The sequence below is a fragment of the Anopheles merus genome, chromosome 3R (assembly GCF_017562075.2).
Source record: "Anopheles merus strain MAF chromosome 3R, AmerM5.1, whole genome shotgun sequence".
In the NCBI taxonomy this organism is placed as follows: domain Eukaryota; kingdom Metazoa; phylum Arthropoda; class Insecta; order Diptera; family Culicidae; genus Anopheles; species Anopheles merus.
The window spans coordinates 38,392,449-38,409,743 of NC_054084.1; the positions used below are offsets into that span (position 1 = coordinate 38,392,449).

General features: G+C 38.5%; 1 protein-coding gene across 1 annotated transcript in view; it reads right to left on the bottom strand.

Annotated features, from left to right (window-relative positions):
• Positions 1-17,295, bottom strand: part of LOC121595650 (neural-cadherin-like) — a 126,268-nt gene that overhangs the window by 43,216 nt on the left and 65,757 nt on the right. The window contains exon 3 of the mRNA XM_041919776.1: positions 11,295-11,438. Within this exon, the coding sequence (XP_041775710.1) occupies positions 11,295-11,438 (144 nt within the window). The remainder of the gene's footprint in view (positions 1-11,294; positions 11,439-17,295) is intronic.

Below are 17,295 nucleotides of genomic sequence, written 5' to 3' on the forward strand. Positions count from 1 at the left end.
ACCACAATCTTGACATGCGGGTGTCATGGGTTTATCTGTTGCAAATAACTCACCAGGATATAAAGCACATTTGCCGGGATTTTACTTCGTATTTTTGGTTTCTGATTCAACTTGAAATTTTTTCCCAAAGTAATTTTTTTCTCAAAACCCAATCTGAACTGCTCTAGAGTGTGTGTGTATGGTTGTAGTACGGTGTTTCATAACCACATGAAATAAAATTACTCATGGATGATATGCATACGTACAACACATTACATACTTATTAGAGGGCGTAAACTTTTCACCGGCAGTTAAAAAATTATCATATTTGACTTCACAAGTATCGGTACCATGTTTCGATTAAAATACTTCTTGTAAAATATAGTTACAATATAGGCACAGTCAAACAGATATTAAAATAACACGTACAAAAAACAAAACAATCTCAACAAAGGCCGCAATCTTTGTTTCCATGAGCTTGTTCAACCCTACCCGGTAAACCGTTGAACATTAGATTGAGAACAACATCTAATCTATACCGTGCCGAGCGTACAGCAGCAAATTGAGACTTGCCAAGTTATGAACAGAATATGACAGAAATGTAACATTTCTGGAATAAAAAATATGAAAGACAAGGACATGAAAATAAATATCAAGGGAAGCAGTAGAAATGAAAGTAAAAGTCCCTGAAATACAAAAAATCTTGGTACTGGTTAAAAGAAAGATCATTTGTCTGTATTTGTTTTGCAGGTTTATTTTTTACCTGTACCGAGACAACTATTCCGAGAAACTTTGAGACCTGTGTACGAGTTTTCACTGGACTATGCACTGTGCAACTGGACGTACTGAATGCTAAACATCAAGCCTGGAAGCTGAATAGTCAAGCAGTTTTCATGTGTTGAGCAAGTGAACGAAACATAATATGCCTATTGAAATATAATATGGGCTCCACTTGTGTAAAACCGGAACTGATTTGGAGTTCTAAGAACTTTCTTAAAGCAACGTGAACACGTTTTGTTTTTATTCAAACGATATTAGCTAAAAATCTTGGGGGGCGGTCCCGTGGTGCAGTCGTCCACTCGAACGACTCAATAATTTGCCCATCATGGGTTCAAGCCTAAAATGGACCGTTCTCCCGTGGCAATGATGGATTATCCGGCTACGTGGTAATGAAATAAATCTCGAAAACCTGTATAGGCCGGCATGTACTCGTAAGACGTTACGCCAAATAGAAGAAGAAGAAGTAGCCGAAAATCTAAAATAAATAACGTTTTATTCAGCCATTGAAAAGCATTCGCTGAAAAATCCTGCCCCAGCGATATAATGGATTTTTTTTAATGGTAACATAAGTTAAAAAGATTGATAACATCATGTACAACACAATCGTTAATGAAAAATTATAATCCTCCTTTTAAACTTTGATAACGTATCCTCTAAAATCCTTTCATTATAATTAAGTGAGTGTCAGCGCATTTTCTTATATTAGGATCCTACTCAAATGACGTGTTTCTTGAAGAGTACAGTGCTCATTTCATTTTCGTGCTTGTCTCATCTTGCTTCTACTGTGGCTATTTGGTATAGTTTTACTAATTCGTTTATTATGTTGGCTGTTACTTCCTGGGAAGGAATAGAGTGCCTATCTGAATGGGCTAAACTACTTCTCAACTTCAACTAACCACAAAGATTCATGGGGTACACTAAAATGTACAAACTAAATGAGCGCTTATTAAAAGCAGCACCACAAGGAATTGAAACGTTACGGGTAAAAGATTCACACTTGATTGCTCGTATTATTCTGTAATTTTCTGGTGCCACCGTTTAGCACGGAGAGATTATTAGGCGCGAGCTTAAGCTTGACTGGAGAAAGAGCCCTGGGATGGATAAACGCTTAGTGATGAAAGATTTGTTTCTGCAAAAATCACGACACCCTATGCCTAGGCACTAGTCGCAGCAGTTGAAGCAGTAATGGCGGATAGCAGCGTTATTAATGCGCACCGCCTTCGTCTTGGTGTGGCTGTCTTCTGTTTTAGTGTCGCAGCAGGACGTACCATTGCTTTGCACGCCCATGCTCCGTTGCATTTTCGGCCCTATGTTGGTAATGGGCATAAATTCAAATGTAAATAAAATAAATTATGCCATTTTAATCAATTTCAATCCATGAACAATTTGTGATGCTCGTTCTCTTCCACGCCCGAACCATGATGAAGCATGGTTGAAGGTCATCGCTGCCGAGTCGGTTATGCTTCTCCTGAAATGCACGCGGATCATTTTTCTGTTCTACTCGCCTGTGGACAGGGTGCGCGGTTACATTGCCAGGTGGGGTTATTTAATTAAATGATTATAATACTCCGTCATTATTACTTAATTAATGGCAGCCGATTTGTAATACGGCACTGTGCTCTGCCAGCAGTCGCCCACAAGCGCCTGATGGATGATGATGCCAAGGATTGAGGTTAAATACATAGATGCCTGAGGTTGAAACCTGTGCTGAAACGTTAAATGTACGCCTCGCGGGGTCGAAACGACGTAAACAACAGAATGTTCAAACGAGCTTGTACTGAGATATTATGGGACTAAAAGACCTTTCAGGTAGCAGATAATTTTGAGAAGCGTTTACAGTGGTTATAACGAATCACTTTAATTTATTGTTGTGTACAGACCGCTGCCTCATCCTATGGGCTCACCGTATGACAGCGGGGCTGTCAGCGGATTACGTCGGCAGTAAGGATCGCGGCCCGAGGGAGATTAGACGTCCTCTCTCGCTTTGCTGGTTGTGTGCGTTTTTCCGTTGCATCCGCGAATCAATGTAAACATACCAAAGAGTAGTAAAATATAAGTATTCTGTTTATGGCGTATACGACTGTATGTTCCATTTGTGAGGATACAACATTTAAAACACGTGTATATCAATCAACCATATTTATTCTTACGTCAAAATTATTCGTATTACTTTAAACAGTTGAATTTGTTAGACAGTGTTTGTTAAAGACTCAAATGATTTCTATTGAACAATTTCATAAAATCGTAGTTTCGTGAAGATTGTTGTTAATTGTTGCTTATTATATAACTGATAGAACATGCTCGCAATTAACCTAAATAATCAATTTTGTACTTTTGCGTTGTTGAGTAATTTAAGAACTGTAAAACAATATTTGCCTTCACTCCAAATTGGTTTTTTCGGAATGAAGTTGTATTAAAACTTACTTACTGACTTATCCGGCGCTACCACCGCTTTGCAGTCTTGACCTGCCTCAGGAGTGTCCGAAACCGCTCACGGTCTCGCGCCTTCGTCTGCCAGTCCGTTATCCAGTAAAGTCTTTTTAGGCCGTCCACAAGGACAGATGAGGCGTGGTAGGCCCAAATTGAGGTGGCAAGATGCATGGAGGCGTCCGCCATTCAAGCTGGGATAACGTACTGTATTAAAACTATAATATTATATATTTTTATTTATTTTTCATTGATTGTAATTACTTTCAAATCAAGCAACAAATGAATGTTGAAAGGTTAATATTTGATAACATTAAGCTATATATTCAATTGCTTTACTGCATAATCTTTCCTTGTGATCCAATTCCTACGCTCAACCAATTTCAGCTCGAAGGTTTAATGCCTCAAGCAAAAGGGACGCCAATCTTGTCCATAAAGAAACGATCATGCGATGCATATCACACGACGCTAGTCACTCGAGTACCCCCAATTCCTGGTGTCTTTTCGTCCCTGGGTGTGTGTATCTGTGTTTTTCCTTCTCGTTTAATTTTTGTCACTTCACCCATTTATGTTGTTCGAAGGAAATTCGATACGCTGCAACGGAAAATCGTTATCAAAATAATTAAATTAAAACATTGTTTCCGTCATCGTCACCGGACGGGCTGGGAGTTTTTTTGGCGAAGTTGATTTATAATTTCAATTTAGCCATTCCAGACCGATCCGGTGGAGTTGGCCGGTTGTGTGGCTGTGAAAAAGGAAGGCAGCAGGATGGAAACCCAACAGGCGTCAACGACATGGAATCAGATGCTTTCATTTCAAGCCAGTTGGAAGGTAAAGCGGGTGATGGAACGGATTCGTCCACGGTGGGATGGGATGAGGCGATTATTGAAAGATTCGATTTTCAACGGCCGACGGCAGTTCATCTGCTGTTGCGTTTCAGTTGGGTTCGTGGTTGTGTTCAGTTGTTGTTTTAAATGAAGTACTTTAAAAACTATACATTGATACTTTGAACATCGACAACACTTGTATGAATTATGTAGCAGCTGGTCAATGCTGTTTCCTTTCGAAATTACTGAATAGAAATCTATTAGCATTCCTTTTAGAAGCAATAACAACGAACCATGCTGAAGCAACCGGTACTACTTGAATACTAGACAGTTTGACATACTGAATCTCGTGAAATTGCACGTTAACATACGCCAACCGCAATCACTAAATCTAAAAGGCACATCAATGCTCGATTTAAAGTAGCAGCACCTTTGCTAAATTAGTTGTAAGCTCAACCATGAACAGATGTGCTTGTGGGAGAGTGTTTTTTAATTCGTTTTTCACGTTTTCCCAGTCTAAGATTTCAATTAATTTAACGTCTAAAGTAATAGTTAATGAAGTAATTACCATTTTAAATCAGTTTTATAATTACCATCGTGTGAACGGCACTTTTCTTTCCTCGATCTCTCAAATTTCCCTCCCATGTGCAACAGCATCTGGAACGAACTATGCCAACGAAGAACAATGGACGCGTTTATAAAGAATCGGTGGAATGATTGGGACCAAACGAGCGATGGTGGAAATGCTTTAATGGTATGTCTCGGGCGTTTTCATTACTTGCTAAGTTTGTGTGAGGATATGCTTGTCTTATTTGTCCATTATACGCTTTATTTTTGTGGAGAGAAAACTGTGTTACCGAGGAAGTGGATGAGTTTGTGCTTGTTTTAGTTTTCCTGATTAGCATATCAACGAACCATTCGTTGACAAAGGAACGTGTGCTTTTTAGGATAAGCGCGAATCTCAATTCTCAGATGGTAGGTAAGCGGAAAAGAGAACGTAAAAGCTGATGAATAAGGAAAGCGTGTCGCTGAGAATCTTGCTTTCCGCGATATGATGAGAATAGGAAAGAGAGTCAATCTGTGCTTGTGTGTGATAAAAAAGTGTTATCGTTAACACTTTACCTTTATGGGCGTCGTTTATATTGTGTGTAATAAAATTTTGTAAAATACATACATAATGCCCAGATGGCATTCCGGCCACGATAGAAAGGCAATTATGAGACCATGCGGTAAATATTGTGGCAAAAGGTCTCCTAAGAATGTATAATACACTGTCTCTAGCTATTGGTTAGAAGGTAAGACTAACATTTTTGTAGATGAAAACGAACGTTTTTTGTTATTCTTGAAGTAATTCACCAGCATACAAAATATTACAAGTGCTTTCCCTACAAACAACTTATTGAACAACTCATTTAAGGCAAGGAAAGATTTGCGATGACATGCCGATAAACATTTGCTCGTTATTTCGAACCACGTGTTCATCAACAAGCTTTTCATTCTAAGAATTTATTTGTGTGAACTCTTGCAAGGTGCGTGTAGGTATGTTTATGTTTGTACTCCTGCAACTGTTTAACTGGTTTGTACAAACGTGATAGTGAAAAAAAATTCCGCTAGGGAACGGAAGCAAAACCAGGGCACTACTAATTTCATCGTCACATCGTCTGTTTCGTTTCGAGTGGAAGGTGAAGCCTTGTCCGCTCCAGGGGCCATCATCCTTTTGCCTCCTTTCGGAGATGGGTTCGCATGGCTCTGTGGGAGTTCATACAGCTTTCGTAATTATAAACATTTCGTATTTCAAAAACGGGCCCGCTTAGAAATATGGCATACAGACACTTACCCAAGTGCCGGGCAAAGTCATCCTACGTCTGCTTCCGATGATGGTCTTTGTCTGTTTCGTTTTCCTCACTGGAAGGCAGTTCGACTCGATGGTACGCCGCAACGTACCACTTGTGACTAAAACGTTTAATCTACTAAACCGAGCTGAGATTTTGCATAGGACAAGAAAGTCATTCCCTCGATTTGTCCATGTCATTATCCAAAGCGGTACCAGTTGGCATAAGAGCGCGTGTTTGTTGCTTGGCAAATTGGAATCCCAGAATCGAGCGGAAGCCATGCTTGACCATGAAAGCCATAAGCATGTTCGTGTGCTTGTAGCGGAAGTTGTGACGAGGCAACCGGTTTCTTGCTTTGGAAGTTCCAGTGTACTACGTGGATAATTCTTGCGCAACCGACACTGGGAGGAAGTAGGATTCTGGCACGAACTTCCAAAGATTACAAGTGGTACGAAAACTGGTAAGACTACTGTAATGACAGCACAAATGCGCAACTTTTGATGGCAAAATGTTGTAGCATAAGCGGATGTGACGCTTGCACTGGGAGAAGTACATGGGAATGGTTTCTGCTAGAGTAGGTACAATGTTGAGCAGCCCGAACCATTTTAATTATGACCCATGGTTTCTAGAACACCAAACCTAAACACCGGTCCGGTAATGTTCAGAGGTGTAATGAAGATCGAAATGAAATTTCAGGTACCCAATCTGGGACGGGCAAGAAACAACGCAAGTTAGGGTAGAGTCGAAATACCTGGTATACGCCTTTCAGTTTTGCTTTGCCCCAACCATTTCAAAAACATCAAGACTCGACATTACTCTGGGCAATGATTTGTTTGATTTCTTAACTTAATTTCTTCTTTTCTTTGTTTGGATGGGTTTCCAGCTAACGAGCAGAACACGAACGAGGATATTTGCGGCAGCACTCGATCTGTGTATGCATGTACACACACAAACAAGCTTTGAGGTGGAGGACATGCAGATTCCTTAAATCAGCTGAAAATACAATTCAAAGTACACCGTTGCAGACGGGTTTACTGATCAAATGAAATATGACGTTGGTAGTAAAGATGAGGAAATATAGCAAAATAATTATGATGTAAGGTTGCAGGACAGCTTTCACCTGTGCAGGAAAACGACTCTGACAAGGAATGTTATTACATTCAGTTTAATTAAAATATGCGTCCATCTTCCGCATGAGCGGAGATATCTGTATACGTACCGTGAGCCGCATTCCAACGGAAGCTAGCACCAACGTATTCAGTTTCTAATAATTCAAAAACCCGTGACGCTACTCCTTGAACTTTGCTTCTCTGTATGTACAAAACTAAAATTACAGCCAAGAGCACCATCATCGGACTTCAGTGTTTTACCGATATAATGCTTTTTATTTAATCTGATACTTTATTCTTAAGTTGCCATTTTTCTCAAGCTTTACTTCCTGGCGTGAGCATCTTCACAGAATTGAAGGGTGCAAATAAGAAAATTGAATATTTACCGAGGGGAGTTTAAGAAAATACTCTGCAGCTGTACTACAGCCACTTTTCGGTCTTCTGTCGCTCTGAGATGTTGCTACAGCCAATTTGGGCCAAGATTGTGAGGGTGTTTGCTTTACTTTCCACTCGAATGCTTGGAACAATCTGAAAAATGCCACTATAATACTGGTACATAATTAAAACACCCTGTGTATTAATGTACTGTGTACTGTGTGTGTGCTTCCTTGCAAACCGAACATGCTTTGTTCGTCCTTTCACCTCTGCTTAAGATTGTTTACATTATCTTCCTTTGCTTTGCAAAGCGCTGTAGAACGGACGGTGCATCTACGACCAGGACCGTGTGTATACGCCCGTAGCATCTTCAAGTCTGCCTGTTAAGTTTGGCAATGTAAACTACTGGCATCTAGGAAGCTTGTAGTGTGTTGAAATTATTCCCTTGTCAGATTTCCTTTTACGGGTGCTCCACGTACTGACTCGCCTTGTTGGAAGTTAATTGGATGGGTTTAGCGTGAACACTCCGGTATCTATACTGCATCTCAAAGGCATGGGTGTTTTGAGCAAAACTGATCGAACAGTGCGTGAGTGTGTATGGATGTAGGTGTAATTTTGCAGGAGTAATTTTATTCCGATCCACTCCGAAGAAATGGCACACTTGGTTTGTAAGGATATGTAGCTGACTACCACTCGAGATGGGTGTAGAGATGATATTAATTTGTTGTCACGCCAAAATGAAAGATGCTTTTGTTAATCTTTGTGCTGATAAATTCAGATATGACTGCGCGTCAAAATGTGACGAATAATTTTCGTGCAATTTTGAGAATGCGAACTCAGGTAAAGTAATTTTAAATGTTTCCCTCAGGATAACATGTGCTGCGGAAAGGTAAAAAAGCATTTCAATTTTTTTAGTTTGTTTTTGTGTTGTTTTTACTTGGGTTTCATAAATGCATTTTACAACCACTTTTGTTTTTCATTTCTAGCATTTATTTTTCTTTTTTTAGTGTTAAAGGCCACACTTATTAAATACTACTTCAAATTACCTTTTTTGAACTGCCATATTTAAAACCAATTTTCATTTCATTTCATTATTTTATTAAATTTGCTGAAGAAAAAAACAATATAATTATTTAGTTCATATATCCCCTACTTTAAATTCTTTGAAAATTATTCAAACCACTGACTAATCCAAACAAGCTACCGTAATTTTGTTTGCTATAGTTTTATTGATATTTTTGCCTCCGATGCTCTGCTACTTGAATGTTATGCCATCTTTCATGTTTATGGTTGATAAAATAAAATAAAAGAATAAGAACGAGCACCATTTCATATTTTAGTAACAATTATTGAATCGCTAAAAAAGAGGTATTGGTATTGAAACACCTGAGTTAGTGAGTGAAAATAAATTGAGTTCGTATTTTCGAAGAATACAAAGCTTATAATTTTGGTTAGCTGTGTAACAACTGTAAGATGATAATTGGAGTTAGTTAATGAAATATTTGTATGGTAAGATGACAATTGGAGTAAGTTAATAAACTATTTGTGTGGTATTAAAATACAAAAATAAATTGTGCGGTTTTGGTTATAAAATAAAATAATTCAAAATCAATCAAAAGCATTGCTAACTTCATCAATCGGAGGATAGATTCATCAACACGGACAGCTCACCTAAAGAATTCAGTATTGATTATGTCCGATCCAAATAGCTTCAAATAAATTGAATGAAACGTTACAAAAGTCTTCAGCAAAACCAAAGAAATAATTACATCTTTAGCATCAATAACGGTTGGAAGATCAGCTGCCTTCATTGCAACTTCCCACCCCATGCAGTAAAATGATTCCACACTTCCTAGAAGCTATTACATCGCAAACAAATCAGCTGAGCGTGTTTGACGGTTGAAAAGATAAGTACGTTTAACAGGTTGTAAAGCTAAGCTAAGACCTGTTTAATTATACGGTAATTAATTTGTGTCGTTCTATGCACGCACGCGAGCTTCAACACAAATAAAATTGTTATAAGTCAAAACGCTCCACAAATTAAAATATTCAACCGTCACAAATTATACACCTCAAAACGGACTTGTCTCGGTGCGATTTGACAACTTGTTTGGGTGCCCCATACAGGCAGGAATTCTCATGGGTCATACTCATTTCACGTTTCCGTGGAATGAGCACTGGTACAGGATTATGTTTATCATCAGTGAGCAGCTCGTGCTCAGGTATTCCATTTTTATCCATCTCTTTTCCCAATTTACGCACGAGTACCAATGCTCCGTACAACACCGAAGAAACGAAGCTATGTTGGGCATCCATTTTCGTTATTTCCTTTGCATTTATTCGAATCACTAGCAAATTGGTTAAATCAGTCAACCGTAACTGAAAGCCGGCGGCACATTAAATCGCTGGCTCTAGAATAGCGGCGAAGTGGATTGAAAAGCTACACTGATTGAAAATCAACTTGTTTGCTCCTGCGTGCACATCATGGTCTGGCCTTGAGTGTCTTTGGTTAAGGGATTAATTTATTGAATTAATACTAACAATAACGAGCGTCCCACCCTTGCTGGTTAAAACGGCACCATTTGTTTAATATCGCGTAACCAGCTTGATTCCATTTATCGATTTACTCTTGTTTCGTGTTTGCAAAAGGAAGGCAGGCAGCAACGCTATGGTTATTATCAGAAGGTTTTGATGATTGTGGAAACACAGTCGGACCGGTATTGGAAGAAACTGTATTGCTGGCTGGGTGGCATTTTGTGTTCGAGTTTTGTGTGGTTCCACTTGCTTCAAACGTGAGGTAGTTGTAGCTCAGCATAGGAGAGATGCTCCGAATTCAAATGAAATCGAAATTAATTGATTCAAACACAAATGAAGAAAAGCAAACACATACACAAGAAACGTTTTTTCGTGTAGCAGTTGTACCATTATCCTACAAGCAGCCTTCATTGACGATTAGATTTTGCAGAATTTGGTTTCTAGACTGCTTTATGTTTATAGGTTTTCCTGTTTATAAAGTTGTTTTTTTATTAACATGTAATTGTGCTTTTACAAACAGTTGGTTTGTTGTCCATAACGTTCAAATGATAAACTGTTCTTCAGATGAAATCAAAAGATTTTTGTTTAGTTTATCTTGCTCACAAAGTTCACAACTAGAAACAACACAAAAACAAATACGATGTACAAAAACATCCGGTTCCAAATTGCTTTGTTTTCCCGTTCAAGTGCGTTTTTATCACCCAAAAATATTTAAGCTTCGAACATTGAAAATGCGCCCAGGCTCCATTTTAATGGGAAAAAAAGTAAATATACTAAAAGCTGTATTTTCTTACTACAAAGTAGCAAGTACAGAAAACAGTATGATATCTTCGTACTTATATTTATAAACAAACCCACATTCATACCTACACATATTTCCACACAAACAGAGGTAAGTGACATGCGTCATGCAAAAACGGACTTACACGAATGCAATACTCCTGGAGGTTACTCAGGAAAACTGTTTCAAGAAACAGAGAAAGGTGCATACAAGGCGTAAGAAAACATGAATTCTTGCACAGGTCAGTCTTGTGCACTCCCACAGATATGGAAAAACCAACGGTATTCGAGATAAAGTGAGGCGTACTTTTTTACTAAGACTGCGAACTCTTCGTCTTTGTTGAAGGTTTCTTGTTTATATGCGCTTATCAAAGGTAATAGAAAATGATCTGAAAGAAGGGGCAAATATTTGGTAAAACATTTTATATGTGATTTTTCTCATATATTTTTAAGAACGCACCATTATCTTAAAAAGATAAAACATAATAAACGACTGTGTTGAAAATGAGTCCAATGGTTTAAAGTGCCTAGATTTGGGTTTAGGTAAAAATTTAGAATTTTTTGTTTTATTTCATCATAGCAATTAACTCCTTTTTTCTTTTATAATGAAATTTTTTGAGCAATCCAGTATGTTATATCATAGTACTTACCCTCATCGTGCGTCTTTGCGCTGACGTTGAGAAAGTTGTGATTGATTTCCACATTCTCGTTGATGTCCACCTCATAGATAACTTTCTCGAAATAGAGTGGGAAGTCGTTCTTGTCACCGACCCCTGTTTTGATGAATTTAGTAACTGAAAAGAAAACAAAACACACACAATGTACTTCTAAGTTGGTTGTTTAAAGCGGTGCACTTAAACTGCGCGTCAAAAATACAAGTACCGCTGCATTATCACAAAAAAGCGCTATAATATAGATCCTATCAAGAAATAGCAAACTAAACGGAAAATGAAAGAATATTTCAATTTTGATCCTAATGTCGTGTTTCATCCAGTAGTAACATATGTAAATATGTTGTAAATATATATAAATATAATTTAAATAAACAGTAGTCGCATATGTCTCTCACGCAATTGATTCTAAACTGAACGCTCCCGAGCATCAGTGACCACTTATGGAGAACCGGTAGATAAATTTCGATTTTTCTGCTTCTATTACGGTCTTCAACCACGGTAATTGTAATGCAAAGCTACAGAAAGGGAAAAATGCAACAAAAATAATTGCACAAAGGTGAAATAAAAAAAAACAACCACATTCATTGTTCGCTCGATACCAAAACCCTCACCGACCCAGCTCACCAACCTCCCAACCAATCCAATGGCTCTCTTCGGTTTTCGATGGGAATGGATGCATTATGTGTCCTCGATTTTGGATTTTCTCTTGGAGTGATTTGGAGAGGCAGAAAGCCAATGTGTGTTTGCCTGTATGTGTGTGCGTTTGCGCCATGCACAAATCCACAATCCAAACATAGATATCCATCGAACCGCCAGCGTACGGTTGTTCTCGCGTTCCAGCAGAGCTAGTGATTCGGTGAAATTTCAAACGCCTCGCGGAAGCACCACGGTACCATGACACAGAAGGTTATGTTTGGCCTCCCGCCACCCTCTGCAGGACACTGCAATTTAGAGCAATTTAAAATCCATTTTCTACTAGCATGAATTCTGACTTCGATTCGTAAGTTTGTTTGTACGCTGACCATGTACGCCATGCGATGCCTCGAGACACGATCAAGTGGAAAAAATAGTACGAAGCAAAGCTCGACGGTAAGAAACCATCACCATCCGGGTTCAATTTGTAACATCTTGTTTAAGTTTTTTTTTTAATTTTGCTGATACATTATTTGACATGCTTTTTTTGTAACTTTCTACAGTTTTAAATTTTAGGCTATATTATTTTTCACCACCGTCGTTTTTTTCTTTTTGCTACCGAATTGTTACGATCTAATTGTCTTGAGTTCAGTTTTACGCAAGACTTAAGTGATCGTATGTAGAAGGATAAAAATTATCTTGAGGAATTTGTTAATATTTTGTTATTAATATATTGATATAATATATGTTTTGATGTACTTCGTTTTTATTTAATCTGTTTTTTGTTATATTATTAAAGTAAGAAGCCCACATGATATTGATTTTTACACATTCTGGACGGATTTTTGGACGGATTGATTAATGTTTTTAAACTTTACATGTGCAATGGGGCGGTCCCGTGGTCCCGTGGTCCCGTCAACTCGAACGACTCAATAACATGCCCGTCATGGGTTCAAGCCCAGAATGGATCGTCCCCCCGTAGCAAGGATTGACTATCCGGCTACGTGGTAATGAATTAAGTCACGAAAGCCTTTATAGGCCGGCATGTCCGTGTAGGACGTTACGCCAAAAAGAAGAAGAAGAAGATGTGAAATAGGGAAGAGTAAGGAAGCGTGCGTGAGCGACGGAATGTGCGTGAGAAGGAAGGAATAAAAAGAGCGTGCGAGGATGAGCGAGGAGGGAACTCGGTACGGCGGGTAACGCGGAGCGAGAGGGAAGATGGGCAGAAGCAATAAAAGCGGTGCGCGCCCTGGGGACGAGGAGTTAGTTTGGGACCGATACGGGAACTGTGAAATATGAACTACTGAACGAGATGTGCGAATGAATCGCGTAGAACTTTACTTTTCTATGTTCGTGTTTACTTCCCATATCACAGTTAACTTCACATACATTCTACCAAAATTAAATATGAGTGAGGGTTATCAATCTGGGTTAATTAATTGATATCCTCATCATTCATAACATACCAATATAATTCCACCCCGTGATGCAGTCATCAGCTCGAACGACTTAAAACATGCCCAGCATAAGTTTAAACCTTTAATAGACCGTCTCCTCTTAACAAGAACAAGGCTGTGTGTTTCAAAATAAGTCTCAAAAATCTTTATGTATCGGCATGACCTCGTAGATTGCCAAAAAGAAGAAAAGTAAAATAGATTTTTTTACATGAAATAAATTAAAATTAAAATTATATTTTATAGGTTTTTAATCTATTTAACATAATTAAAAATACGAAAATGTTTGTACCCACTAGTTAAACGAGCTTGGCTTTCAATGACTTATTGTTACAATAGTAGTATAGTCAGTCCCTCGTATGGGAGCACGGTCTATTCTATAGTTGTAGGTGTTGACTACTGTACCACCAGACCGGCTATAATGTATAAAAAAAGGCATGAAATTCATAAAAATGTTGATATTTCGGACTTGACTGGTGTTTGAAAGAGCACCATTTTTTCACATCATCAAATAAATCACATCACATCATCAAATAAAAAGGAAAATATCAATCTGCCAAACATTTCCTTTTAGTTTCCAACTTAAACTAAAACTCAACATGCTTTCCTGAAATTAATGCTTTAACGAGATTCTATAACCAAAGGAGGAGAAAAGGATAGTAGAAGTTTCATGCAGATGCTATCAAAACGAGTGTGAAACGAAATAAACCGTTCTGTATTTTATTGACTCTCCGGTATCTTTTTTCTCTCTGTCACATATCGATCGATTGAACAGCGCAACATCAAGGGCACTGTGAAGGATCGGTGAAATAGTTGCACCAATGCGAACGTACGGTTTAAAATGCAATTTATTATTTCGTCAAATATGACTTCGCTGGCTGTGTGTCTGCCATTTTTTATTCTTTCTTTAACTCGAATCCAAATGGCAGGTACGCACCAATGCATCAACGGTAGTGCTACATACCACAACTGTTGGCTTCCAGCAGGCAAGGTGAAAATGGCAAAATTGATTTACTCGCTTTTTATTGCGGGAGCCAACGGCATGCGAGGCGTTTGTATCGTGTGTCGTTTCTTTTATGCATGTGTGATGTGGAATGCTATTTTTTTTTAAACCATATACACCCTGACTTAATAATGGAGTCAATGCTGAAGAATTTGAATAAATAGTTGACTAAAGTGCATTCAAAATTATTTAGTGGCATGTTATATTTTTTGAAAGTTGCTTTGAGGTATGAACTGTGTACCTCAACGTAAAAAGGGTACTTTTTAGCTTATTAGTTATTTAGTGTTTGTTATTCCGAATGTTTCCGATATATTTGTTGTGCTATTTAAATAACCTGATAAATTTTATTGAATTTTCAATGAAGCACATAATTTAATAAATGTTAAACTGTGGTACAGTAATAATCTTTGTGATAATGATAATTGCTTGTATACATGATTACGTGTTTAATATATCAATGTCAAAGAGTGTAAATTAATTTGAATTGGCTTCTGCTTTTAGCTCAAGTTCAATCAAATAAATGGGTAACAGCAAAAGGTGGTGATTACTTCTACTACCATGAACCATTCCTCGACGTTATGAAAATAAGACCTACGCTATTCGTGCAACGTATTGCATCAGGCACGAAACATCGAAGAACATTGTATTGCCAGTTGTTTGAATTGAACACAGGGTTATTACATTTCCTACATTGTCTCCTCTGCATACACCATCCATTTCCTTTTGCATCGATTTACTATATTTGCTGTCCGCGATGAAACCGTTCGGGGGAACCAATTACCCATCACCCGTATGCGAGGATAGAGCACCAGGCGCCTCCATGACACTATAAATTAATGACAATCCATTGACAACGGTATTTGTCGCCATTGTATCGTTCATTGAGCACGAAATATGAGGGTAAAATATAAAACTGTTACAGGAAAAATCTGCCATGCTTTCTAAGTTTTCAATCAAACTACTCATACCACAGCCGGCCCCATCGATGTCCTTTATTTCCTTCGCAATGTTGCAAGGATAGCTGTGCTAATGGTGATAAAAAGCGTGATGTGGCAGCTAGAGTACCTCTATAGGTGGGAAGTCGCTGCACGTCAAATTAGATGAAAATAAAGCTAGGCCAGCAGGCCGAATGATAGCGATTCTGTGCACCATGCCTCATGGTCACCCGAAACATAGACATTTTACTAAGGCGAGATAAAATTGTTTTAGACCATTCCTGGATGATGCTGCTATTGAACGTCGGACAGTACACTTTCTCGTACTTTTTAAGTGATCTTGCTTGGCAGCATCCGCTATCACTTTCTCTTTCTCTTTATCTCTCTCCCTTTCTCTCTTTCTTTCTCTATCTCTCTTTCTTTATCGCTCCGTATACTTTCTGAAAATACGGTTAACTAATTATTGCAAATGGTTCCCTGTGTGGGCATCGTCGATTGGCCGAAAACTCATCTCCTTCCCTTCATGCGACCAATGCAGAAATAAACCACGCCGATTGCGAGGCTAATTGATTTTGGGATGGAATAATATTTTGTTTAACGACCATCCATTAAAACGAGCCTTTGGGGCTATGGCTGGAAGAAGTGGTGTTACATCCCGGTCTAGGAGTAGGATATTAGAAACTTTTCAGAAGGACGGCAGAAGCTGGTGGTCACGCATTAACGCCTCAGCGGGAATGGTATGGTGGTACCACGCTTAAATTGATCAAGCTATCACGTGATTGTTTCTTTGTCATTTGGGAGAGAAGCTTGAGAGAGCAGTTGGCGGGTGGGATTTTATGTGTTATCAATAAACTTATTAACATCTTTATGATGGGATGATAAAAGGCAGAATAGATGTGTAGGTCCTATGAATGAATTATTGGGGAATTAAAAAATAACTAATAACTGAGATTCATATATTCTGCTGTCTGAGATTGTTTTCTGCAATCTTCTGAGTTCTTTTAAATTTGATTTTTTAAGGCCCAACTGTCCTTTACAAAATAGAAAAGTTAAAATTATTTTTATTAAGCTCTAACAGAAGCGTTAACTATCGTTCCCTCTATCTTGATATGAGGGTTATAAATTTCAATACCATTTTATCTAGCAACTGAGTCCTAGGCACCGCGTACCAGTCCGCCAATTGTTCACTAGTTTGCTATTTTGTCGCGAGTTCAGCCACTGTCTAAGAGCTTCTAGTTTAAGAATAACAACCCAATCGAGCACAACGCTCTCGTACACGACAGCTGGGATTAAGACATGATTCTTTATTTTTCTAAGCCGAAAACAACACTCAGCTACAGGCAAAGACACATTTTCATTTCCGTTCACTTAGCTCCCCAAAACAAAAATCCAATGTCGTTTCCAAAGGAGCAAATCGTTCAGAAGACGGTGAATGAAAAGAAAAGTAAAATGAAAAGAAATTCTTAAGCTTTCTTTCCACGCCGTAGCACTCCCTGGGCTCCATGCTCGGGGGTTTCCGTATTGGTCACGGAACACCGGATGGTTGTTCAACCGACGATGACATTTTTGTGCAATAAACAAACACTAAGTGGAATTAATGAAATAAAAAAAGCATCCATTCGTTGCAATTGTGCACATTTTCGTTCGGTTGAAACATGGGATGGAGTTTTTGTGCCATCTTCCTTCGATTTCCCGAAACGTCACCGTTAAGTTTTTTTTTTTTTTTTTGTTGAACCAGGCGTCCCGAGAGTGGTCCTCAATTTGTGTTATTGTTGTGTTTTCCGTCTTTTTATTTGTTTATTAGCTGGTGGTTATTAGATTGGTGGGATGGGTTTCTTTTATCACGCCCGAGAGAAATGAGCATAGCCTTCAGGATGAAAGAAGAAAAATGTGAGGCAGCCCCTGAGCCCTGGAGGTTCAAAGCATCCTTTACCATGGACGGGAAACTGTAA